Genomic DNA, 26,366 nt, shown 5'->3' with positions numbered 1-26,366 from the left:
AGAAAGAAACGATCCAGTCTTTCAAGATCAATACACAATTCACACAATTCCTGTATTCCATCTAAATTTTCAGCTCTCCTCTGCCCTCTGTCCCCTTCTCTCCAAACACCTCTCCATCAATTACTTTCTCCCCTCCCTTCTTCATCCCTTTTCTTTTTTCACCTTCACCCCCCAACCAGTCCCGGCAGTTGACTGCCCCTCCTGAGCCTGGTTCTGCCGGAGGTTTCTGCCTGTTTAAAGGCAGTTTTTCCTCCCCACTGTCGCCTAGTGCTTGCTCAGAGGGGATCGTTGGGGTTTTCTCTACCCTTTCTTTTTCCTTCTTTCTATCCCTTCTTTTTCTGCCTTCTACCTTTCCTTTACCCTCTTCTCCCCCCCCCTTTCATTTCCTCCATCATCTCTCTACCCTGTGTTTTAAAAAGTGAACACAGGGTAGGGAGATGGGGGGGACAATAAACATAATTTGTTAAATTTAACATGTGTCAGATCAGTGTCTTCATTCAAGAATAATTCATCTTAATTATATCACTTTAAGCATATTTGCACTGCACAAGACACTTACAAATGTGGATTGCACAACACTGGACATTATATTTCTTCATTTCCATTTAATACTTGTACAGCTGCTGTTATTGTGTGTATATATATATTTATATTTCTTCATACATTCTTATATATTTCTATACTGTGTATTGTGTATTTTGTTGTACAGTTATTTTATTTTCAACTTTAATTTATATATTTTATCTTATTCTTTCCCATTTAAATTTACCCTTCATTCTAATTTGTGTTGTACAGTTATTTCATTTTTAACTTTAATTTTTATATTTTATTTTATTCCTTCCTAGTTAAATTTACCCTTTTTAATTTTCATATTTATTTCCTATCTTATTCATAGCCTTTTCTTTTTTCTTTAGGTCATGAGCAGTTGTGTAAGCATTTCACTGCATATCATACTGTGTATGACTGTGTACGTGACAAATAAAATTTGAATTTGATTTGAATTTGATTTAAAAACAAGAAATGGGTAATAGTGTATTTTTGTGCATAATATTCATACTTTACTCGTTGTATCCAAATCCCAGAAGGAAGAAGAAGACAAATTTTTAAAAAAAATAAACAAAAATAAAACAAAAATATATTTCTCTTTCTTCCCAGGTCAGTTTTGGTTTTAAATCCTGATTTTTAACACCATTCAATGAATCTGCAAGTTACATCGGGTGCAGACATTCATGTTCCCTTCATTATTCATCATCATCTTTGTCACTAGTTTGCTTGCAGTTATTTTTATTCATTAAATTAAGCAAAAAACTAGACTAACCAACTAATCTAAAACTAAGAAACACTAAAATATTACCTTAAATTTGAAAACCGGCTAAAACAAATATCCCCATTCAAAAATGTCAATCGACAATCGCATTGGCTTAGTGAGTGACGCCTTTAGAATCTTAGATCAAGCAGCAATTTTTAGTCGGTTTGTTCGCAGCAGTTGTTTTCTCAGACTTCAAATGTTCGACCAGAGAAACATTTGAAACATTTACAGAACAAAATTAAACAAACTGAAGAACAGAAGCTTCAACTAGAGGAGAAGAGCAGACAATGGAATAGAAGCAGAAAATAAAACCTTGGAAGAAAGAAAAGACCAACAAACTAAGAATATGCAACACCAGCAGAGGCGTAATTTCTAGGGGGGTTAGGGGCGTTATGACCCCCCCCAATAATCAGACCCAACCAATATAATCCCCCCTAATAAGATTATTTATTATCGTGCATTATCTTGTTAATTTTCTTTACTCACTTCAGGTTTTACCAACAAAATAGTTGCATGTTTAATCATCTGGGAATTCACCCAGATTTATTTATTTAGACAGAGATCTTGACCCCCCGATGTTCAGCACAAAGTTACGCCGATGAACACCAGCCTGACATAAACATTATTAATGAAATTATATGTGGTTTTGAAAAAGTTCACTAATATTAAACATTTAGCAACAGCAACGTAGTCACAATGTGACTTACGTGACTTCTGTGGTTTGCATGCAGCAGTCACCTTTTATGATTCTATTGTCCCCTCCCCCCATCTCTTTACCCAGTGTTCTTAAAAGTGAACACAGGGTAAAGCTCTTCATATTTTTGGCCACCAGATGTCACCAGAGAGGACTGCGTTGAAAAGCTTCGAGTAATGCCGGGGCAAGCCGTGTGTGAATTATTAACGGACCCAAGATGCAGACTGCTTAAGTTGTGAGTGAGCTTTATTAACAAAAAGGTGAAACAAACAGGGGCGAGGTGGACGAAAACCAAAACCTAAGAGTAAACTAAACTGGGAAAAGCTAAGCAAAAACAAACCTGAAACCTTGAGACGTGAAACAGAGATGCGGGGAAAATGCACAGGAAAGTGGAGGGGAACAACACAGACGAACCAGCAACTACTACGACAGAAGACACGACTAAAATACACTCAGAGAAACACAGGGACATTACACACAGGTGGGGGACACAGCTGGGAGTGATTAACGTGACGAGACCAGGGAGGCAAACTGAAAACACTCACATAAGACGCAGACCTTCACAATAAAACAGGAAACACATACACGTAATGACACAACACACAAACTTAACACAGACTGAGGGACACAGAACATAGGAACATGAAACGTGAAAAGGGAGAGTACAAGAAACCCAGAATAAACAAAACCACAGAATAATAATAAACCAAAACATAAACACGGATTCACAGACTCCGGACCATGACAAATGGCTTCTTGGGATTTATAAAAGATAAATCCTGATCATCCTTTTCTTACATTTCCCAATATATGTACAAAACATTAAACAAAACGTGTTGAAAGATGTATTAGATAATAGTAGACTGTGCACATTTTTTGACAGGTGTGGCAGGCATCAGGTATCTCACTCTCTTCCAGAAGCGAGAGTTCCATGCTGCAGCGCCTCCAGAGCCCTCTGGCCACTTCAAAGGGGCACTCTTACGAATCAGGTGCTGCAAGCCCGGGGGGAGGTGTGTGTATTGCTGTTGCCCCGTGTCTCCTAGCTGGATCAAAATCACACTCAGTTCCCTCTGGACCAATGCATGGTGGAGCCCCACCTGGTAAATCATCAACAACACTTTAGTCACCCTTTCACTGTACACTTAGTATTTTTATTTACATAAATGCTATCTAGTAGTGCTACACATTGAAAATATAGAATAAACTTAAGTATAAAATATGATGCCATAATACACATATAAGTAGAATCATTTGTTTTCACAACAATCAATCTATTCCTTATTAACACAGCAACAGATGCCTCAAGGCGCTTTATATTCTAAGGTAAAGATCCTATGACAATAGAGAGAAAACCACAACAATCAGAAAATTTCCTATGAGCAAGGATTTTGTGATAGTGGGAAGGAAAAACTTCTTTTTAGCAGGAAGAAACTGCTAGCAGAACCAGGATTAAGGAAGCGCAGCCATTTGGGGGTTAGGGGAGATAGGAGAAAAAACACGGTGTGACAAGAGCCAGATTAATAAGAACTGATGATTAAATGCAGAGCAGTGTATGAACACACAGAGAGTGAAAAAGGGGTAGTTATATGGACAAAATTGTTTTTCTTATATTTTTATGGCTCAGTAAAATAATCTCAATTAAACCTGCAGGTTAACTAATTTGTGTATGTGATCGAGCTTCATGGATACATAAAGCTGGGTATCGTCTGCATAATAAGGAAAACGTATGCTATGCTTTCTAATAATGCTGCCTAAGGGAAGCATGTATAATGTAAATAGAAATGGTCCTAGTACAGAACCCTGTGTAACTCCATAATTAACCTTAGTGTGTGAAGAAGCCTCCCTATTTACATGAATAAATTAAGATATGATATGTCACTTACCTTTGCTAGTGTCAAGGTAAGTGACGCCTGATAACTGCAATGCCTTTTCTAAACTTCTTAACATGTCACCCACATTATGTTAATAAAAAGGTTCAAACCAACAATTAAATTAGTAAAAACTAACCATAAATTAATGGAACTGAAAGGAAAAATTCAAAATGAAATTCAAAATATTCAATTGTGCACCAACTATTCAACTATGTGTAACTGCTATTACTGCTTGTTTGCTTACTTACACCAAAATAAAGTTGATGGTCATCGTGTATAAAGCCATATGGAGTGGATGTATTGAACTTGTAGCACATGGCCGTGGTCCCCAAATGTCAAATGTCTGTTTCTTCAAATAGTGTCTTTGTGGAGAAATATAGTATAACAGCCACACATTGTCCCATTTACCATTATGTTTATTTATTTCCAATATTTCAGTCTGTGTGACATGTCTAATAGCCAGGCATCCTTAATTGGCCGAACCTTACTGAATGCATGCATAGATGCAAATGTTTGCATGGACACTTTATCTCTGTATCTGACAAAGTTTGCAAGGACCAAAAAGTTGTAATTGAATAAAAATGTAATGGTAACAGTGTGTGGAGGTTATGCTACATTTCTCCACAAGGATTTTTTTCCCCCTATGTGCACTTGTTTCCTTAGATTTGCTGTAAAAGTATTGTACTTTTCCCACCGACGGTATTGTACTAGAGTACCAGTATCTTACATCATGCAATACCAATAAATTAGAGTACAGGAATATAACTTATATTTACTTGACTACTTTACTTGCACTTTATTTAAGTGCTGTACCATATTCTGCTTCTACTCCACTATATTTTGGATGCAAATATTACAGTTTGGATTCCACTTGTAGGTATTTTTTAAAATGATAAAAGAATCTGAAGTGTAATTCCACACAATAGGTATATACTATAAGTATTTAAAATATATTGTGCAGTTATATTGATTATACACCCTGTGCACCATTAAGCTAATTAAGTAGAAGTATAACTTTTCAATACTTTTTTCCACACTGCAAAACAGTTATCCAACACAAAATTATACTTGTGCAACACAACTTTTCATGTAATAAATCTGAAATGGGACACAGGGCTGCACAGGATTCTGAAAACTTTTGTCATTAGCCAGCTCAAAATTTCAAACAGACAAATATAAAAGGAACAAAAATGTATGTAATTAAATGAAATTGAAAAGAAGTGTGAAGTGGCTAAATCAGTCATATTTTAAAGAAAGATAATTAAGCAAAACAAATTTGCCTACTGTGGAGAAAATAGAGAGGATGTTAGCACCAAGCCTCTTAAACCATTATCCAGTGGCAACAAGTGTACTTCCTCTCAGGACCTGCCTCCTGCCCTGTTCGCCTCCTACAAAGCCAGGAGGAGGAAAGCCAAGCAGTTGGCAGGGTCCTCACTCCATGTCTAATGCTTTCTACAGCAAATTATTCTGCACTGAATTGATCTCTAACTAAATATTCCAGTTTCAGTGAAATTAAATTGCATTTTATTTATATAGCGTTAAATCACAACAACACTTGCCTCAACGCACTTTATATTGCAAGGCCCTACAATTTCTTGTGGACCTCCTTGTGTGCCTTGTTCTTGGTTCCACAACTCCCACCCCCATTTAAAAAAGATGCTACAAAGGCCCCTGCTCACGTTGCCTGCAAAGCAGAGAAAGACAGACAGAGAAAGTGGGAAACGCTGGATAAGCGTATTTATGTGAGTCTCTTAGTATGCAAACCTGCCAGGTTTCTGTGAGCCAGAGAATTCTGATGTGTGGATTGTGACAGCATAAAAGATGAACATAGCTACCTCGACCCCACTCACTGGTTTGTGAAGTCCAATTTTAAAGCCTTTGGATGAGCACTTTGGGTGCTTTACAAGTCCTTGAATAATGATTTGTCAATCACAGGTCATTAGGCCAATGAGCATACTCCCAGGCAGTCCCTGTCTCAGTTCTCACCTGCCAGTCAAACCCTCCCATCACTGAGGTTTGGGGTGAGGCAGGCCATCGCTCTGTCGTCATGGAGCCTGATCCCAGATCTGGTGTGAGAATGACCATGAGCCTCCTGCTCTGATTCATGCATTTCTCCACCAACTCCAGACGATCTGTTGTGGTACAACAAAAAGAAAAAAACAACAACAACAAAAAAAACCAGGTACATGATGGCTCTTTAAATTAGGCAGCACAACACTGGTATCCCTTTAACACTTAAGCTGGGCTACAAAGAACACTGCAGACAATAAAATACCTGAATCACAAATACAAAATATATTGGTTGTTGATGTCCAAAATTACAATTAAAGCACATAAAACACTGACCTTCCCCTGGTATGTCATCCCTCCCGTGGATAAAGAGCCGATATCCGCACTTATCTTCGAGGACAGAGGGCAAAGTCTGTGTGATAAACTGAGAGAGTGTGTCCTCAGTGATCTTGTCCATTGGTGTCTGGTAGACCACATAGGCGTCATATAAACTTGTGTCTGGGAAACAAACAAACAAATCAGTGGAAATTTATGTGTACTTTCTTTGACAAGGTTTTCTCAGTTTTTTTATTAATGTTTCTTCCTTATCGGCTCATTGTGATGTAAAGTGACCCTGTCACCACAATAAGTCATTTGTGTTTGAACAGTTGTGGTCAGAAGTTACAAACACTCATCATTGACATGAATGTGTAATTTTTAACTTCTTTGAACCTTTCTTTTTCCAGGGTGGAACAATTGTACAGCATACATCTTTAATGAGTTGAAACATACAAAAAAAAACCCAACAACAATTGGGAGGACAGGTTTCAATTCATCCCACAAATGCAGAGTCAAGATTATGCATACAGGCTCAAATATATGATAATAATACTACCACTAATATTTGGTAAGATGCCCCTTGACCAGATGCTTTTAGCAGCCCCCCAAAAGTTTCTGACTCAATTCTGGACGGATGTTTGACCACCCTACTTGGCAGAACTGGTAGGTTTAAATTTGTGATATCATCTCGCTTTTGGGCGTCACTCACAAATTTTCAATATGGTTGAGGTCAGGCTTTGGGAAGGCCAATGTAGAAACTTAATATTCGCCTGGTTTAACCTTTCCAAAACCAGTTTTGAGACTGTGGAATATGCACACATGATAAATGGCTGCTGAAAACTGGGTATATATTATCGCTCCAACTGCACTTTATGGACCCCTGTGTTGCTGTAATATGTGAATTGCCACAGTGTGGGATTAATAGAGTCTATGTCATGCCATCTCAAAAGCTTTCTCCAAAAGGCATTTGGCTTACTTGTTCACCATAGCCAAAGTGAACCAGCATTTTTTATATGTTGTTTGAACCTTCAGAAGGAACCAAAACACTTCAGGTTTACTTATTTGTTATTCAATTTGGTTACTCTTGCATTTTTCTTATATTTCTAATTTGTCATATTGAAAACCACTGGATACCACTATTTTGTAGCAAACAAGCTGATGAATATTTTAGGAAGTAACTTTTGTTTTGACATAATATTTCAGGGTCTATAACCACAACATCTTCCTCTCTTAAGTCTTGGATGTGTTAAACTGGTGCATTTTTCCTTAAAGTATAGCACTGAAGCCAGGGAGCAGGAGTAGCAGCTAAACTGGCTCGGTCTATCCTCTGAAACTGACTAATTAGCATTGTACTTCATTCCTTTACTGTTGGTACAAAACTAAGATAATAAAGCCCCCAAGAAAAATATTTACTCTCTTACCTTTATTGCTACTGCTTAGTGGGAAGTAGGGTCTGAAGAACAGGGCTAAGTCAATGGCAAAGTATTTGACCAAAACAGCGACAAAAACACCAACGAATAACATGCATACTCCTCCAATGGCAAGTGGAATTATGGATTCTAGGAAACACAAAATTATAGTGTAAAATAACATTTCCATGCTTCGCTAAAAGTCAACAGACATTTTTGTTAGCAAGGCTAAAAAACAATCAATGGCCCTGTGACTGACCTTTCCGCTTAAGAGTTAAAGTGGCATTCTTTGTTACGTAATAGCCCTCGCCAAAACACTTAAACTTCTGTTGAAAATCCTTAGCAGACACTTTTTTAATGGTGAGGATTGCAGTGACAATGGTATTCTTTGAAGGTTCCTCAGTTGCTCTAACAAAGAAGATAAGAGTTTGTTTTGTTAAAGAAGACAAAGGGTCAAAGACAAAGTTCAGCAGAAAGGTTCACTGCAGACAAATGAGAGGAAATACATAACAGTTACTATTTAACATATTTTCAACAGATCTTTGAGGTTCTCTTAAGTGTGACTCTTAAACAATAGCACTTAAAGAGGTCATGTTAACTTATTCTGTAAAACACCTTAGAAGCACCTTAAACTACATGTTGAAATCCACTCAAAGGATTAGCAAAACATTAAGTGTACATTGTGTAAAGTATAAAAGAGGCTTACATTTTGGTAGTTTGACTATAACCATCCCTGTTTTTGAAAGGAATTCCATTGATGTACCAGCTGGCATTACAGTCATGTTTCACATTAGTCCCACACAAAACTGAGCAATTCAGCTTAATCTCCGAGCCTGGAAGGAAAGAAGGAAGGGAAGAAGGAGGGAAAGAAGGAAGGATGAAGAAAGAAAGAGGACGGGTTAATCCACTGGAATACAGGGTAAGATGCACGACAAAGGCGCACATTCCCCTGAATGCACAGTCAGTAAAACTGGGGCATTATTCTTTCCAGAGTTTTTATATATTCCATGTGACCAGCTATGGAGTAGTAATAGGATGCCTTGAAAATCTTTCCCGATGGCCACTCGTTTAACACCTCCACCAGTTTGTCAAACCCCAGCCAATCGGTAACAAACATCAGGGGGTGCAACACAGCCCTAATTCTATGTTTATTCCTGTATTTAGTTTCCACTGGCACTAGGATGCCTGTAAGCCCTGATTGCAGCAACACTCCCTTAAACGGAAGGTGGCAAACTTGCAAGCCTGCACCATTGCCTTAAATGCATCCAGGAAAGTCTACAGGTCATCCACCTCCGTCATTTTAAATAAGTCAGATAACACACACCAATTAGTTAAACTGTAGGAATGTCTTAAAGACATAAAGACCTGGAAGGCCGCTAACTTTCTGCTTCTTAATTCAGATAAAACTGAGGTTATTGTACTCGGCCCTGAAAAGCCTAGAAATATGGTATCTAACCAGATTCTTACTCTGGATGGCATTACCTTGGCCTCCAGTAACGCTGTGAGGAACCTTGGAGTCATTTTTGACCAGGACATGTCCTTCAATGCACATATTAAACAAATATGTAAGACTGCGTTCTTCCATTTGTGCATCATCTCTAAAATTAGAAATATCCTGTCTCAGAGTGACGCTGAAAAACTAGTTCATGCATTTATTACTTCCAGGCTGGACGACTGTAATTCATTATTATCAGGATGTCCAAAAAACTCCCTGAAAAGCCTTCAGCTAATCCAAAATGCTGCAGCAAGAGTGCTGACAGGGACTAGAAAGAGAGAGCATATTTCTCCTGTTTTGGCTTCCCTTCATTGGCTTCCTGTTAAATCCAGAATTGAATTCAAAATCCTGCTCCTCACATACAAGGTCTTAAATAATCAGGCCCCATCTTATCTTAATGACCTTGTAGTACCATATCACCCTATTAGAGCACTTCGCTCTCGCTCTGCAGGCCTACTTGTTGTTCTTAGAGTATTTAAAAGTAGAATGGGAGGCAGAGCCTTCAATTTTCAGGCTCCTCTTCTGTGGAACCAGCTTCCAGTTTGGATTCAGGAGACAGACACTATCTCTACTTTTAAGATTAGGCTTCAAACTTTCCTTTTTGCTAAAGCATATAGTTAGGGCTGGACCAGGTGACCCTGAATCCTCCCTTAGTTATGCTGCAATAGACGTAGGCTGCCGGGGGATTCCCATGATGCATTGAGTTTTTCCTTTCCAGTCACCTTTCTCACTCACTATGTATTAACAGACCTCTCTGCATTGAATCATATCTGTTATTAACCTCTGTCTCTCTTCCACAGCATGTCTTTTATCCTGTCTTCCTTCTCTCACCCCAACCGGTCGCAGCAGATGGCCCCGCCCCTCCCTGAGCCTGGTTCTGCCGGAGGTTTCTTCCTGTTAAAAGGGAGTTTTCCCTTCCCACTGTCGCCAAAGTGCTTGCTCATAGGGGGTCATATGATTGTTGGGTTTTTTTCTCTGTATCTATGAAGCGCCTTGAGGCGACTTATGTTGTGATTTGGCGCTATATAAATAAAATTGAATTGAATTGAATTGAATTGTTATGACAGCAACATGTTGACATGAAGATGAGATTTTATTACCTTCATCAGCAAACTGCTCCTGCGACTCATCAGCTGGGGTCAAAATTTCTAGGTAGTGCACAGCTTTTTCTGCGAGCAACCAAAAAGAGTGAGACATTTTTCATCCTCTAATAGGACATTTGGTATGCTATAATATGGGTATTGTTTTGAAAAATCAGGAAAACCTGTGACATACATACAAATCTTTAGCTCTGGCTCATTATTAAACATGTTAAATCAACACGCCATTACAATTTCACTTATAAAGTCAAGTTTATGTTGGTGTCGCAATGTGTTGTGTTGGTATCCAGAACTAAACACCAAAGAATGCAGTTTCACCTAGAAGTATAAGTTCCCTCGAACCTGACGTACTGTACACCTTATTATTGTATGCCCAGGTACAAATACAGGTGTAGAGGCCCTCGTGGTCTTTGGTAGCATTATGCACTCTCAATTCGACTTCATGCTGATCTTCAATAAGAGTATAGTCCTGCACCAAGAAGGGCACAAATAGGGAAAGCAACACATTTTACTTCAATGAACATGGTCTGTTTTGTAAATCATCACAATGGCCCTGTCAATTACATCATTGTGGCTTAGTTTGTAATTGTTGTATTGTAAAAGTTTAGAGGTTTTTAAAGTAGCTCCCTTTTTATTAACTTGCAATCAGGTTCTTGCTATAGCAATGAAACCAACACTTTTATCTTACATAAAAATGTACACTGGTATTAACATGGACAATGTTTAAAAAGTTAAATAAAATTCCTTTGTTCAGAAGTCAAGCAACATTTTAATGTCATCAACTTCCAGGGCCAGTGGAATCATCTTTTGCCCCACTGGTTTCACTGGTTAGTACTGGTACTTATTACCATCAGCAGTCAGTTCTGGCACCTCTCAGCTTTGCAGTTTCAGAATCAGAATCAGAATCAGAATACTTTATTCATCCCGAGGGAAATTAGGGGTTACAGCAGGCAGCACGCTAATGGCGCATGCGCACTCACAAAGGAACCTTCTGACCAACTTTACACAAACATCACATTGGGCAGACATGTCAGAAGGTAGGCTGATAGGAAAAAAAACAACGAAAATACACTACATGAGGTAAGAGGAGGAGAAAAAAAAACTCCACTCAGACTGAGCTCCTAGTGGGAGAACAGTTTGATAAAAGAAAAAACACCTCAGCACAAAAGCACATGACTATCAATACACCATAGAAACACGAGACAAGCAACAGGGGCGGGTAAAGGGTAAGAGAGAGCCGGCGTAGACAGCGCATCCGGTCCTGCAGCATCTGTGCTGGTCCAGTTGACTGCTATCATCCCCGGTAGGGCACAAGCATCGAAGGCGTTGGAAAGGGAGGGGGATGAGTGAGTGCTTATCAGTGTAAGTGTGTGTGTGTGCGTGTCCATAGTTTAGCTGAGACAGTGTCCTTCGGCCTATCAGGCTAAGTAAACAGTCCTCCAGCCAATCCAGGTGTCCTTCATGGGGCGGGAAGAATAGTCATCACACAGTCGTTATCAGGGAGTTGTTTTGGTGGGCTCCAGCCTTGGGCCTGCAGCTGGGGCCGTGGTGTCCAAATGTTGAATATTGTTGATTTCTCCTTTGTGAGCAGCTCGAATTCTAGCACTCCGAGGCTGGTCTCTCGATCTCCCGTTGAAGAGCTGCGAGCCTCCCCATGATGGTATCAAACTTCTGTTCCGTGGTGTTGTCAGTCTTTTGATTCTGAGACCTCACAACTGCAGTGATCCGTTCCACGATGTTTTCCAACTGTCGCTGGTTGGCAACTAGCTCTTGCACCTTTTTAGCAAAGTATCCAGAGTCATAAACCAGGCAGGGTCATACCATCAATTAATCCAATGGCCTTGATCCAAAAACGATTACCGAAGAGTCAGAAAAATCCCCCCCAAAAAAACGTGTATTCAAAATGGCCAAGCACCAAATCATTCAGCGTAACAAACAACTGGCAAACACACACCTTTATAGGGAGTTTGTACGTGTTTTGGAGTTTGCAAGTGTTTTGGAGTTTGTAACGTGCTTTGTCTCTAGGGGCCACCGTAAACCCCCCTCCCCCCTAAACAAGCTCCGAGTGAGCAACGACGTAATGGGAAATTCACAGAGAAACTTGCGGATTCTTCAACTGACCGCTGCGGCACTCCTGCTATACAGGTGAAAATAGAGCAACAGGACCGCTAGTCTTTGATTTTATTTATTTTCTGCTGTGTTTTACTTGCATCTATTTGAAAGACTGAGTGTAAAAACAAAAAATATTTTATGTGCTGGAATGTGCAGAATATAGGTTTAAATGTTAAACTAATTTCTTCAAGTCAGAGAATGGTGCATATAATTTAATTTTTGCTTGATGCATAAAGTTAAAAGCTTAAAACTAATAAAACAAGTTTTAAAAAGAGACTTTTCCATTTGATTACATTTTGTATGATGGATTATGCAGAAAAAGTAGAATTGGGCTGAAAGATCTATCGCTTTATCACCTATTCAGGTTGTAAATCGTGTTTTTAAAAAGTAACTAAGTAACTAAGTAATTAATTACTTTTGAAAATAAGTAATCAGTAAAGTAACGGGATTACTTTTTTGGGGAAGTAATCAGTAATTAGTTACTGATTACTTTTTTCAAGTAACTTGACCAACACTGGTTCAAGTGCAGTTATTTTCCTCTGAGTTTTGATTCTGTCCCTAGTTAGCTAACATAAACTAAAGTATCAACTTCTATACTGACATAAGATGACATGAATCATCACACTGAACATGATTTTTAAAACTGTATTTCTTAAATCCAGCTTCACAGCCACACATCTATGTCCGTTTTTGAAAGCAGGGCTCCATGATGTCACTTAGCCCTTATATGTGTAGTGGCAGAGGTGGATGACCTGTAGACTTTCCTGGATGCATTTAAGGCAATGGTGCAGGTTTGCAAGTTTGCCAAACAAACAGGAAGCTGACCTGGGCTTTTTGGCCTACCTTGTACCAGGTGATGTTTCCTTTGAATGCACTACATGTGCTTTGGACTCGTTCTGGACATGGGACCTTTTTGCTCTGGTCAGAGTTTTTGATTTCTCCGTAGTTTAACATCTTGCTTCCTCTGTAACTTGCATTGAACACTTCAATTTTCACAGGGTGGTTAAAACATTGTCCTGAAGACTTGATTTCCCTAAAAGTGAATCAATGAGTGGGAAGCACATTAACAAAAAAAGAGACAAAAAAAGAAGAAAATTGTTTTAGAGTTCAAGAAAACCCAGACCATCACTAATGTTAGATGCTAGATAGAAATTTTGTAACATATTTCGTAGAGATGATTCTTACCAAGCAGCGTAATCTCCAGAATCAGAAATGTTGAGGTTTAAGAGAAACAGTGCTTCGCCTTGGTAATGCACCCTGGCTTTCTTATCAGAGGAAATATTCTGAATTTGGGTGCTATATTTGTACCATGTAAAATTTTTATTGTTGAAGTTTGGTTCTAAAATAAAAGGTACATAAAAAAGAGACTCCCCTTCAAGCACTGTAATGCTCTCCTCATTCATGATCTCACATTGTGATTTGCCAGAATCTGAAACTGAGGGAGAAGCAGATAGAGGTGATGATAAGTGCAAATGCAAATGTGAAAGGTGTGTTGCAGATGCTACAATGCTGTACGATGAAATGAAAATGTTTATGAAATGTTCCTTTTCTTTTTTGCCTTAATGTTTTTCAATGATTTTTATGGCCTTTCTGTCTTGCCATACATTTTTACCTTCTACATTTTGGCTTTGATGTTTTGCTGACCCATCAATGATAACCTTTGATATAACTTTTTCTACAACTTGCTCAAAATTGTCATGATATGCATTTCACATCAGCGGCCTTTTGAGCCTGATTAATACTGGGTGTGCTGCTTCACCAGGTTTCATTGTAAGGTGTAAGATGTGCGGTTTAGCACATGCAGATGAATCGTGTACTGTATACACCACCTGATTTCCATTCTGATATGGATGTCACCACTGCAACAAGAAAGAGAAGCTGGAAAGCATCCATTAGCTGAGAGAGAGAGAGAGAGAGAGAGAGAGAGAGACATAGGACATTCAAAGCCAAACCACACTGTTCTGAATCATGTGATATATTTCATATTTAATTACACTAACTTGACTTGCTTTACTCATACACTGTCAGTCCTGCACATAAGCTTTTACCATGGCCTCAACAGCTTAAAGTGCTTCTCCCTGTCTGTTCCACAAATAATGTGACAGTTCAGTGATTCTTGAGATAAGGGACAAAACATGTCCGGCAGATAAAACCCAATTTTGTTGTTAAAAATATGCATACAAGTGTTAACCCAACTGCCTAAAAGACAACAGCCACTATGGTGTGGTGTCCCTTTAAGACACCCAAGTCGAGGGTTGATGGTGTCATCGGTTTGTGCCACTGCTCTGCTCTCTCTCTCTGTGATGGTGTGGACATGTGCTTGCACGCTAGTAGATGAGGAGGGACGGATTTTATGTCTTACCTCTCCAGACACCTGGAGGAGGCACCAAGATGGCGGCTTGAACAGTCGTGTTTTTTCAGGAGCTCCGAAAGACCGCAAAATTTACTAAGTAACTTTATTCTCTTTCCACTCGAACTATAACTATGGATGCCCAAAAGGTTATTAAGAATGCAAAGCTGCAATTTGTGCCGTCAAACCCCATTGTTAAGACGTCGTCGCATGCTAAAGTCAGTGACCATGGCTATGCTAGCACTGAAGCTGCCAACGTGGGCCTAAACAAGCGAGAACGGGGAACAGACTCGGCGCCGCCAACTCCTTCAAAACAACCGCCAGAGGAGAAAAGAACAAAATCTTCAGAGAAGGAAGATGATATCTCCAATAAAACTATTTTTGAAGCCATTATGGGACTTGACAAAAAATTTGAAGCACAACTGGAGGATATCAAGGAACAAAACAAACAAAGTGCAGCTATGGTTGCCAGCTTGGCTAAGGCTGTAGAGTTTAATGCTGCAGAGATAGTTGATTGCAAATTGAAAGTTGTTAAACTGGCAAATGCGAATGAACAGCTGCTTAAAGAAAATGAAGACTTGAAAAGAAGAGTGAGAGAACAAGAGCGCTACCGAATGAGGTGGTGCCTAAAACTGAAAGGGGTGAAGGAAGACAAAGATGAAAACATTAGAGTGAAGGTTTTGCAAACGCTTCAGAAGATTGCCCCTGACTTGAACTTAGAAGAGGCCGTTGATATTGTCCACCGCTTAGGGAAACGAGTTGATGGCAGAAACAGAAACATCATTATTCTATTCACACAGAGGCGAATTAAAGAAGAATTGTGGAGGCGCACCAAAGACTCTTCAACCTGCAAGCAAGAAGGCATCAGCTTCGCGGAGATGTTGCCGCAGGAGGACATACAAGATCGACAGCGCCTATGGCCTCTGGTGGAGGAAGCAAGACGTGCGGGTAAACGGGCCTACTTTCGTGGTCCACATGCCTTCATTGATGGACGCAAAGTTGAGGAAAGACAGGAGAACTAAAAATGACAAAAACTGAAATAGTGGAAACTTGTTCGCGGTCTGAGGAGCTCAGCATTTAGTACTTTTTTTTTCTTCTTTTTCTCACGTGGTGAGTGATATTCTGTCTATAGTTCATGTTGAATGTTAACATTTGTTTTGGTTCTTTAAATGTTAGGGGTTTAAGAGAATCTGTTAAAAGAAAAGCCTTATTTTTGTACTGCAAAGGTAAAAAATCAAACTGTATTTTTCTACAAGAGACTCATTCATCTGATAGTGATGTATCTTTTTGGTCAAACCAATGGGGTAGCAAAATCCTGTTTAGCCATGGCTCAATGAGGTCGGGGGGTGTAGCAATTTTATTCAATAACTTTCCCGGGGATCTTGTAATACAACGAACTGACTTGAATGGTCATTGGTTGATTGCTGTAATGAGAGTTGAAAGTTTGTTTTTCATTTTAGTCAACGTTTATGGATATAACAATGAAAGTCAGAATAAAATTATGTTAGAAGATATAACTTCAAATATTTTTGAACTTAAAGGTCGATACCCTACAGAATACATTTTAATGGGTGGTGATTGGAATATGACTCCTGATGAATGGACTGATAGATGGCCCTCAAGGACAGGTAGACCACAAAAAAATAACCTAATTATAGAATTTTTGATTAATAACAACTTGACAGATATTTGGAGAGTAAGAAATCCAGAAATTAAGAGCTTTTCCTGGTTTAAACCAAATGGAGCTTGTAAATCTAGAATAGACTATTGGCTAGGAAGTGACATCATTCTTAGCCACACTGTAAAAGTTGCAATGTCAAATGCACCTCTATCTGATCATTGCTTTATTGAACTGTGCTTAGAATCGGAAATTAGACAATCAAATAAAAGAACTTATTGGAAGTTCAATGCCAAACTTTTACAAAATGAAGACTACTGCAACATAGTCAAAAAAATTATAAAAGATATTATGGCTGATCATCTAATTGTAGGATATATCAATAAATGGGAATTCATTAAATTCAAAATTAGAGAATTTAGTATTCAATTCAGTAAAAACATAAGTCAAAAGCAAAGAGAATATGAATGTAAATTATTCCAAGAAATTACTTATTGCTGTAGTAAAGATGATCTAAATACCCAAGAAAGGAGTAAACTTATGGAGTTGCAAACTAAATTAGATCAGCTCTACCTAAATAAAGCAGAAGGAGCTTTTGTGCGTTCACGGGCCAAGTGGATTGAGGAGGGGGAAAGAAATTCTTCATATTTTTTTAATTTAGAAAAGAGCAGACAGAAAAGAAATTTTATATCTTCTCTGTTAATTGATGGCATTGAATGTGACGACCCTAAAATTTTGGAGAATGAAACTTATACATTCTATTCCAATTTATACTCCTCACAGTTCTCCCAAGCAGATTGTGATGTCTTTTTTGATCAAATAGATAATCTGATCCCTAAAATTGATGAATCATTTAAGGAATTATGTGAATCTGACTTCAGAATTGAAGAATTAGATGCATCTGTTAAGAAAATGGCACTTAATAAATCCCCTGGTCCAGATGGGCTGACAGTTAATTTCTTCCAATTTTTTTGGGAAGACTTACGGGAAATTTTATTCAAAGCTATACTGGCCAGTATTGAAAAGGGAGAATTGATGTCTAGCATGAAACAAGGATTAATTACATTAATTCCTAAACCAAACAAAGATAAACGACAATTGGATAACTTAAGGCCCATAACTTTATTAAATACAGATTATAAAATTTTCTCTAGCTCAGTTGCAACAAGGCTCAAACAAGGGGTTTCAAGTATAATTAGTGAGACACAATCAGGGTTTTTGAAAGACAGGAACATTCATAATAATATCAGATTGGTTTTAGACTTACTGGACTACAATGATCTGATTAGTGATGACAGTTTTATTCTTTTCTTGGACTTTTATAAAGCTTTCGATTCAGTAGAACATCCTTTTATTTTAGAAACACTAACTCGATTTGGATTTGGGGATAAATTTAGGAAGATAATAGATATAATGATATAAATAGCTCTGTGTCATTAGGCTATGGCACTGGTAAAAGATTTGGCGTCAAAAGAGGAATTAGGCAAGGGTGTGGAAGCTCTCCGTTGTTGTTCATAATGGTTGTGGAGATGCTCGCAATTCTAATTAAAAACAGCAGCGTTGCCGGAATTGAGATTATGGACAATTCTTTAATAATTAGTCAACTTGCGGATGACACTACTCTTTTCTTAAAAAATGAACATCAGATTCCCCTGGTAAAACAAATAATCACTACATTCTCAAAAGCTTCAGGCTTAAAGTTAAATTTAAATAAATGTGAATTATTGGCATTAAAGGAGTGTAATTCACAATTACTGTACGATATAAAGGTGAAGAGGGAGGTAAAATATTTGGGCATCACAATTTCAAAAGATCACAAAGTCTTAGAAAAAGTAAATATTTTAGATAATGTTGACAAATGTAAGACAATCCTAAATAAGTGGTTACAAAGAGACATCACAATTTTTGGAAGAATATTATTAACCAAAATGGATAGTTTATCTAGATTTATATATCCAGCTTACTCTCTATCAATATCGAATAAAGTTATTAAAACAATTAATAGCTTGAATTTTAATTTTATTTGGAGGAATAAGTGCCATTATATATCTAAAGATGATTTGGTTAAACCATACATTGAAGGCGGTGGAAACGCAATTGATTTTGACATAATGAATGGTGTTTTGAAACTTAAATGGTTAAAATCCTTCCTAAATAATCCACACTCCATTTGGTTTTTTATACCAAGTAAGGTCTTTAACACACTAGGGGGTATCGACTTTCTCCTAAAGTGTGACTTTGAAATTACTAAGCTACCTGCTAAACTCTCTGAATTCCATAAACAGGTCCTTCTTTATTGGAAAATGTTATTTAAACATAATTTCACTCCACATAATAGCCCAATTTGGAACAATAGATATATACTGATGAACAGAAAATCTATTTTTATTCAAGATTGGTTATCAAAAGGTGTTTGGGCAATTGCCCATTTTGTAGATGAGGAAGGACATGTTCTAGGACATCAAGATTTTTGCCAAAAGTTTAATATCCAATGTTCTAAAAGTAAATTTAATCGGGTTATAAAATCCATTCCATTGTCACTTAAAAACATAGTTGTAAATGATATAATATATTCTGACATCTCCCCCAAGTTAAGGCAATTATATATAGATGGTATTCGATTTTGTGATGTTAAATGCAACAATAAGTTTCTTAGATCTTCATTAAGGAGTCTTTATTCTCCAAATTTACTTAGACGTAATTACATATTAAAAGATTTCCAAAGGGAAGAAATTGAAAAAATAAGAACTGATTATATCACCTTCCCTATCCCTCCTAAAGGGAAAGAAGTCCAATTTAAAATCTTGAATAAAATTTACCCGACAAATAGACTCCTTAGTGATAGATTCAAAATAGAAACGGGTAATTGTGTATTTTGTGAAACAGAAGAGGAGGATTTGGACCATCTATTCTTTTTGTGCAATTTTATACAAATATTTTGGTTGGATTTTCATACCTGGCTTTATTCCAGTGGGATTCAAATTACCCCATTTACCTTAAATATGATAATGTTTGGAGTGTTTTTGAAAGAAAAGAAAGCTAATTATGGTGTTAATGTGTTATTAATCTTGTGTAAGTATTTTATACATAAATGTCGCTTTTTTAAGATTAAACCAACACTGGCTCACTGGAAAAACGACCTAAACCTGTTGGTTAAATCTTTGACTTTAGTTAAAAAGAAAAAGGCTGCTTTTTTTGTTTCCCTTGTAGAAGATTTTGATTTAGTGAGTTAATAATCTGTTAATTTATGTGACCCCATCTTTATATTTTATTTTCACTATATATGAAAGTTGCTAATATGTAAGAAATGTTTATTCTCTGAATCTGTAATATATGGTGCATTTTGTTTGTATGTTTATATTACTAATAAAAAAAAAAAAAAAAAAACTCTCCAGACACCTTTGTTTGCAACGTTATGGGTTGTACGAACACTGTGCGCTATGTTTGTTAAGCTGCAGCCGTTCAACCGGGCTTATATGGTTGATGAAGAGAAGGTATACTAAAGAACACACTGTGGAATCCCCAACGCCAGTGTGAGTGTGTATTCTTTTGGCTACCCTGCTAAGTGTTTTGCCGCCTCCTCTCAACCACTAAACGCAACCCGACGTTACAAACTGTAACAGGGCGGCCCTTAGCGGCTGGAAACTAGTGATGTGACGTTCTGTATCGAGTAATGGAGGGGGCGTTTCCGCGATGCGCGTATCGAGGCTTGCTTCATTTATGGGAGGAGCTGAAAATGATGACGCCGAAGCCTCACTTCCCGGCTGTACCACGTGACTGGTTCATGAAGTGTTTCGAACTTTGCCGCGAGCTATGACAGCGATATAAACCCCTCAGACTTCATTCAAAAATGTGGGTGTTTGATGGAGAGTTGCGGTTAGTGAGAGTTTGGAGGTTTATGAGAGTGAGGAGAGAAAGTCAGGAGAGAATGGAGCCAGCTAAGAAGAGGAGGATGTCCTCCCCTGTGTGGGAACATTTTGATCTTATTCCTCCCAACAAGGTATGTAAATTTCTACAGAAGATGTATTTTCATAATACTGATGGTGCAATACAATTTATGTTAAGCGGCTTTACTTTTGTACAAGGTGAAGTGTTTGCTATGTGCCAGGCAGCTGGGATATAACAACAACACCTCATCCATGCTTAGGCACTACAGAGCTTTGCATGAGAATAAGGGGGACACCGATTGTGGAGCAAGACCAGGTGAGCCATCAAATGCCATGATAATACAGCATGCAGTAATGTTACTACATGATATAACAATATTATACAGCTGTAATAAGTTACGTGTGTGATATTTATATCTGTGCTTTGTCTTTATTGTCTTTCCTCAGGAGAACAATCTCAAATAGATGAAGACCTGGTTACCATGGTGATTGAGGACTCCCAGCCATTTAGCATTGTGGAGGACAAAGGATTCAAAAGATTTGTTAAACCATTAAATCCTAGCTATGTTCTCCCCACTAAAAAGGCCATAAAAGCAGTGAAAATTTAGTTTTTACAGAATAAAATGTGAACAGGCAGGACTGAGGCTCAGTGTGTAGCTGTCCATACCTCAACGTTACAAAAGCACAACTACTGTCCACACCCCAACCACACCTCACCTCACAGTAAATGATAATTTCCATTTTAAGCATTTCCAAATAATCATTTTCCATACTGCCAGTATAAATATACACTGTATACTGCCATCACTACAATATACATGTTTTACACATTCCTTTTGTTGTTGACATTTACAGGCTGTGTGCAAAAGGCCACATTTCAAATTCTTGCCAACTAATATTTTTACGTCCAGTAGATGTCCTACTAGAGCAAATGAAGCTTCAAGAAGCTTTGCGCTGGGGTGAACCAATTGGATGAAAAGCTTCAGTGCTTCATGAAGTTTCATCTGCCCATCACTATCCCCGGGGGTCCAGACACCATTTAAAGGTTCCAGGAGAGACCATTGGTAAAGAGAGTGTGGTGAATCTTTTTGTGCTTGGGTTTCTGGGTTTTTATAATATTGGGTTTGGTGTAACATTAAAGTGTGAAATATTTATTAATATGTAAATGTGAAAATGTATTTATTTATTCTTATATTTATCTACCACATTCCTTGATGATGAGCAGCTGTGCAGGATCTGAAATAAGGCTACCAACTGATTTTAAAATTCCCAATAAATAGTCAATAAATATTTAAACTTCTTTTGTGCAAATCCATGCTTAAAGTGCAATGCTAAATAAAGTGCTTGATAAGGTGCTTTTAATAAAGTGAAAGGTGTGCTCTAAAGTGCTATACAGATAATATAATATAAATAAATGCAGTAAGGGAGTCCTCTTCCTTACACAAACCAAGGCAATTTTTTATATGATTTTGCATTTTTTATACATATTTATTTATTTTAAATGGTACAATACATTACCAGTACCTTAAAAATCCATTGTCCAGAAGCAGGTGTGATAATATTAAAATACAGAAAAAAAAATTAAAAGTAATGTAAAATTAAACATCATGGCTCTCGTCACTAAGTATTTAATTCAATACCTAATATCAAAATATGCAATTGAAAATTTATTTTTACATATTTTTTAAGTGATTAAAATCGTGTCCAGAGTTTTTGTCAACACCATCAGATTTTTTTAAAAGTACATCAAAAATCAGGAATTATTGTGGGTAGCTTACACTCTGAGGACCCCTTTATCACTTCCTGTTTGATACACATGCCATGAGGTCACTGCTGTGATAATTTTTTTTTAATTTTAATGTCATTTATTGCATACCTTTCTGATAAAACTCTTTGTCACAACCATAGTGTGTCACCACCAAAGTCGATGTAATGCAAGATTTAATTATTTTTTTTGTAAAAAGAGCTTAATTTAGGTAGATTGTAAAAGCCATAAGCAACTGATGAAAAACAAGATGGCTTCTGTCAGATAAACATGTGTTATGAGACAAAGTCGGGTATTTTGTCAACACCATCAGGATTTTTGTCTGACGGTGTTGACCCTTTTCCTAATGGTGTTGACAAATGCCACAAACGTGTGCTATTCACCATTTATATTAAGTTATTTTTTTACTAATATTTCAGATATATTACGTCCTGTGTATTTTACTGATATTTCTGCTTCACAGATGTGTCAAATATTATCAAATTTGTCTTATCTTGAATCTCATTGTTTATGTTTATATTATTAATCCTGTAGGAAAATGCTTAGTCCTCTGCATTTAACCCATTCACTCAGTGATGCAGTGGGCAGCTACAAATCATGTGGCGTCTACTGAGCTAGCTGTGCCTCGAGAGTTGGTCTTTAAGTGATGATGTATGAATCCTGCTTCCGGGCCCAAACTACTCTGTGTTTATTAAGCCTGTTGTGCTGTTAAAATGTTTTAATGCTTTTTATCTTGTTCTATTACATCAGAACAAGCCCCTAAAAGAGCCCGTTCTCACTCCCGAGGCGTAATATGCTGACGATTTGTCACCTAGCGTAAAATGTTACGCTTTGGGAGTGAGAACGTGTTGCCTAAAAACAGTCAGTGATCACGTCAGCCTAACCATCGGGAACCCTCACGTTAACTTTTATCAAGTGGTAAAAAGTTAGCATTCATCCTCCAGCTTCACTGTATTTATATTATGCTAACATAGCTGTGTCACTAGCGATCATGTAGCACATCACTATATACCAGCTAGCCCAACTTCAGTAACCTGACAATAGTCACTGCTGTTCAATTTTCTGTCTCTATTTATGTTGGAAGTGGTAGCAGAGCTGGTTTATCATGTTCAGGTGGAAACAAGCAATCTAACTTTAACTCTGTTAAATTTCATATATTCTGTTTTCATGGATGCCTGGATGTTACACCTGGTAGAGCAGCCACACTGATCATTTTATTAAAGATGAAAGAATTTAGACAGATTGTAACTCTCAGTGATGCCGCAGAGTTCCTTTGACTTTGGGATCTGCAGCGGAGTTTGGACCTGGAAACGGCTAATGACATCAGACTTAAAGACCGGATAGCATCTCTATTGCTTAATGCATAATTGTGTTGTGAATATTCATCCTTAATCTGTAAAAAAGCATAAGGTTCAGAAAAATTATAGTAATTACAAAATGGTACATTTCAGGCTACAATAGCACAGGGGAAGCTGTCAGTAGAGGAATGAAAGAGAAGGAACAGGGATGATAAAAAAAAAAGGAGAGAAAAAGTTAACAGCCAGCCTGAGTTGAAGAAAGAGTTTCTCATAAAGGAAAGGGAAAGATGGAGAAATAGAGTGAAAAAGAGAAAAATAAAGAACATCAGTGATCTGAAAGAAAGAGAAAAAAGTCAGAAGAGAAGGTTTTGGAAACAAGCACAGAGACAAAAGGAGAGAAAGTCCAGCAGGGTCTAAACACACAACCACAGAACTTTAGGAATCAAGGAGTAGTAGGCAGCTACTTGCTGGTGAACTATTAAGATGTAGAACTTGACATGTGCAAAAACAGAATTGTTATGATGTGTCTTGTGATATTACAAAGGTTGCTAAGGTTTAATGGTCATTTTGAAAGAAATATATTGTTTTCTACTAGTGTGTCAACACCGTCAGATTTGTGTCACCACCGTCAGCACCTTGTCAACTCCATAATATGGAGTTTTTGTTTATTTTTCTCTTTTGGAAAACCATATATTTTCCTCCCTCATGATCTTCCTATAAAAATACGTAATTTTCTCAATGTGTAATTTGCATTCTGCTTAATATGATTGTTTCTTATAGAGATTAAATACAAGCTTCTGAAAATATGTATGACTGTAACTCTAATAATAAAAAGCCAAAACAATCTTACTTTTAAACCTGGTATAATTACTTTGAAAACATATGTGCATAAACAATAGAATTGAGAAGCTGCTAATAGTCAAAGTGGCTGAAACAACTTAATTTAAAATATATATTTTTGCATTTCTTTGTGTCTGACGGTGTTGACAAAAACCTTGCACTTCTCCAGCAAAAACATAAATTATTAAAAAATGTTACACCTGGGAGATTGTACCAAAACATGGTGAGACAGCCAAAACCTTGTGTAACAATTATATGTAAATATGTTTTTAAAAAATCAAAAAATATATTTTAGAAAATTAAAACCTGTTTTGTCCCTAATCTCAGGAATCACTGAGTTATGAAATCAGTTAAAATGCTGCTCTCTCATCACTGGTTGTTCAAAAGAACAGAATGCTGTGCGTTTTGTTTTTCTCAGGCTTGCATGTTTCCTTTGGTTTTGAGCCAGCTGGTTGCTGGAGAAAGCTATCAACTTAGAAGCCTTTCAGTGGACCGATAACACAGGAACTTGTCAGAAGAAGTTTCAGATGAAATTGAATATGACACTGATTACCTGTGAAGATTGTTATCAAATAATTCCTGGTTATCAAACTTAATCATCTTGTCATTTAAGGACTTTTTGCACAGTGCAACACTTCTCACAATGTCCTTGACAGACTCAGTGGCTAAATAAGAAATAACAGCTAAAAAAACAGCAAAAGGACAAAGTGAACACAAGTCACATGGTGTTACAGTGCCAACAGTATAACAATCTGTCTGTCAAGAGTATAGTTGTAGCATCTCTGACATGTTTTTAAACATGTCTGAGAGCAACAGAGACACACCACATTCATCTTCAGTAGAGAGCCTGTTCACATAGAATTGCTACAAATGTTCACCAATATTTGTAACCGCTCAGTCGAGTTTCACTTTGAATCATATCTTCTAAACAGGAAGTTTCTAATTTTGCAGCTTGAGCTCATATCAAATCAAAGTGTTAAAATCCTGAATAAGTCTTATAATAATTCTTGAATAATTCAAATTGAATACTGATTCGATCCACTATGAGTTTAAAGAATTGCTAGCTTTAACTGTTCTGTTTTCCAGATGCTGTGGAAATAACTATGGAAGAGATCTGAGAAGATCTGTAAACAGATCTGTAAAGCCTTTATAAAGTTTATAAGTTATCTTCTCACCCTAGTTCTTCTTTCTGTCACTTAACTTGGAGTATACCTATTTAGAACCTTAGCATATCCTAAAGCAAGGAAGTTAAAATTGTTAGTAGTAATGAAAGTGTTTGCTTACCTCACAAAAGTGTGTGTGCTGGCCGTTGGAGTGTAATCAGCTCGAAGCTGCCGGTATGGTTGTTTCTCTCTCTCTCACTCTCTCTCTCTCTCTCATGCACACATGCTTCGTCACCAGCCTGTTTCCCGTCTCTCATGTTGGACCCGCCCGGGGTCCATGCTTACATAACAGTCACAACAACAGCAGTGCGACTGTTACTTCAACAGGCAGACTTGAAAAGCTACACATTCACCTGAACAAAACAACCACATGTTAATGCTGACGGGGTGTAGATGTAACATAGAAATCTATATCACTAAAAGCCACTCGGTAGATCAAAATTAGAAATGAACATCCATGTTTAGGCACATTTTCTTGTTTATGTTATTTAAATGTGTTTCAGCCATAAGAAAATTTGCTACAAATCTTTAAGCTAAAGATAAGCAGAAGAGAATGGATGGATGACAGATGTTCATATCATTTATGTACATTTTCAGCAGTGTACCTGTGTAATATATCTGTATTGTGAGAGCTTGTTTATACAGATCTGAACAGACGTGCCTGATGATCCTCCTTATGACTTTATAATTAAGGTAATCTGAGCCTGTGACATTTCATATTAAAACGGGCAAGATCGGTAAGTTCGATTCTGACTTAGTAATGTTAGGGTCACATGCTTGAGCCCCCATTTGGTGGATTGTCTTGTAATGCCTGCTTGCAATAGTTTTATTATTAGTTCAGGTATAGCAGATAAAGTGGCACTGAAATGTGAGCTTGGTGTTCTCTAATATACAGTTTCTACTATTTCTTGTAGGTGAAAAATTACATGTGAAGTTCATTATCACATCAGAGACACTTTTTACACTGTGATCCAGCATGACAGAATTAATTTTACAACAGGATCACAAGCCCATACACGCACCTTAAAGTGAGACCCGCTCAAACACCAAGGAATGCTCGGCTTATCCCACTCTGGGAATTATAATCACATTTTTCCATGACTGGAAACTACGCGGAATGGGCAAAT

At 37.5% G+C, this 26,366-nt stretch overlaps 1 protein-coding gene across 2 annotated transcripts; it reads right to left on the bottom strand.

Annotated features, from left to right (window-relative positions):
• Positions 1–1,732: 1,732 nt before the first annotated feature.
• On the bottom strand, positions 1,733–26,347 carry LOC146615666 (interleukin-1 receptor-like 1). 2 transcript variants are annotated; one of them, XM_085374758.1, is made up of 13 exons: positions 26,262–26,347; positions 25,361–25,592; positions 14,148–14,214; positions 13,504–13,753; positions 13,162–13,351; positions 10,525–10,675; positions 10,207–10,275; positions 8,318–8,444; positions 7,871–8,019; positions 7,624–7,761; positions 6,221–6,382; positions 5,861–6,006; positions 1,733–3,100 (listed from the first exon to the last, which is right to left on the bottom strand). In XM_085374758.1, exons 3-13 carry the CDS (start codon positions 14,209–14,211, stop codon positions 2,852–2,854), a joined length of 1,695 nt encoding a protein of 564 aa, XP_085230884.1. In that variant the 5' UTR covers positions 14,212–14,214; positions 25,361–25,592; positions 26,262–26,347; the 3' UTR covers positions 1,733–2,851. The 2 variants fall into 2 exon arrangements, with proteins under 2 accessions (XP_085230884.1, XP_085230885.1); XM_085374759.1 differs by lacking the exon at positions 1,733–3,100 and adding an exon at positions 5,444–5,558.
• Between the last annotated feature and the right edge of the window lie 19 nt (positions 26,348–26,366).

The sequence above is a fragment of the Diplotaxodon limnothrissa genome, linkage group LG16 (genome assembly GCF_057381915.1).
Source record: "Diplotaxodon limnothrissa isolate DT_005_m linkage group LG16, D_limnothrissa_male_GT1.1, whole genome shotgun sequence".
NCBI lineage: Eukaryota > Metazoa > Chordata > Actinopteri > Cichliformes > Cichlidae > Diplotaxodon > Diplotaxodon limnothrissa.
The sequence above is the reverse complement of the archived record's forward strand: the minus strand, read 5'-3'. Positions and strand labels throughout refer to the sequence as shown.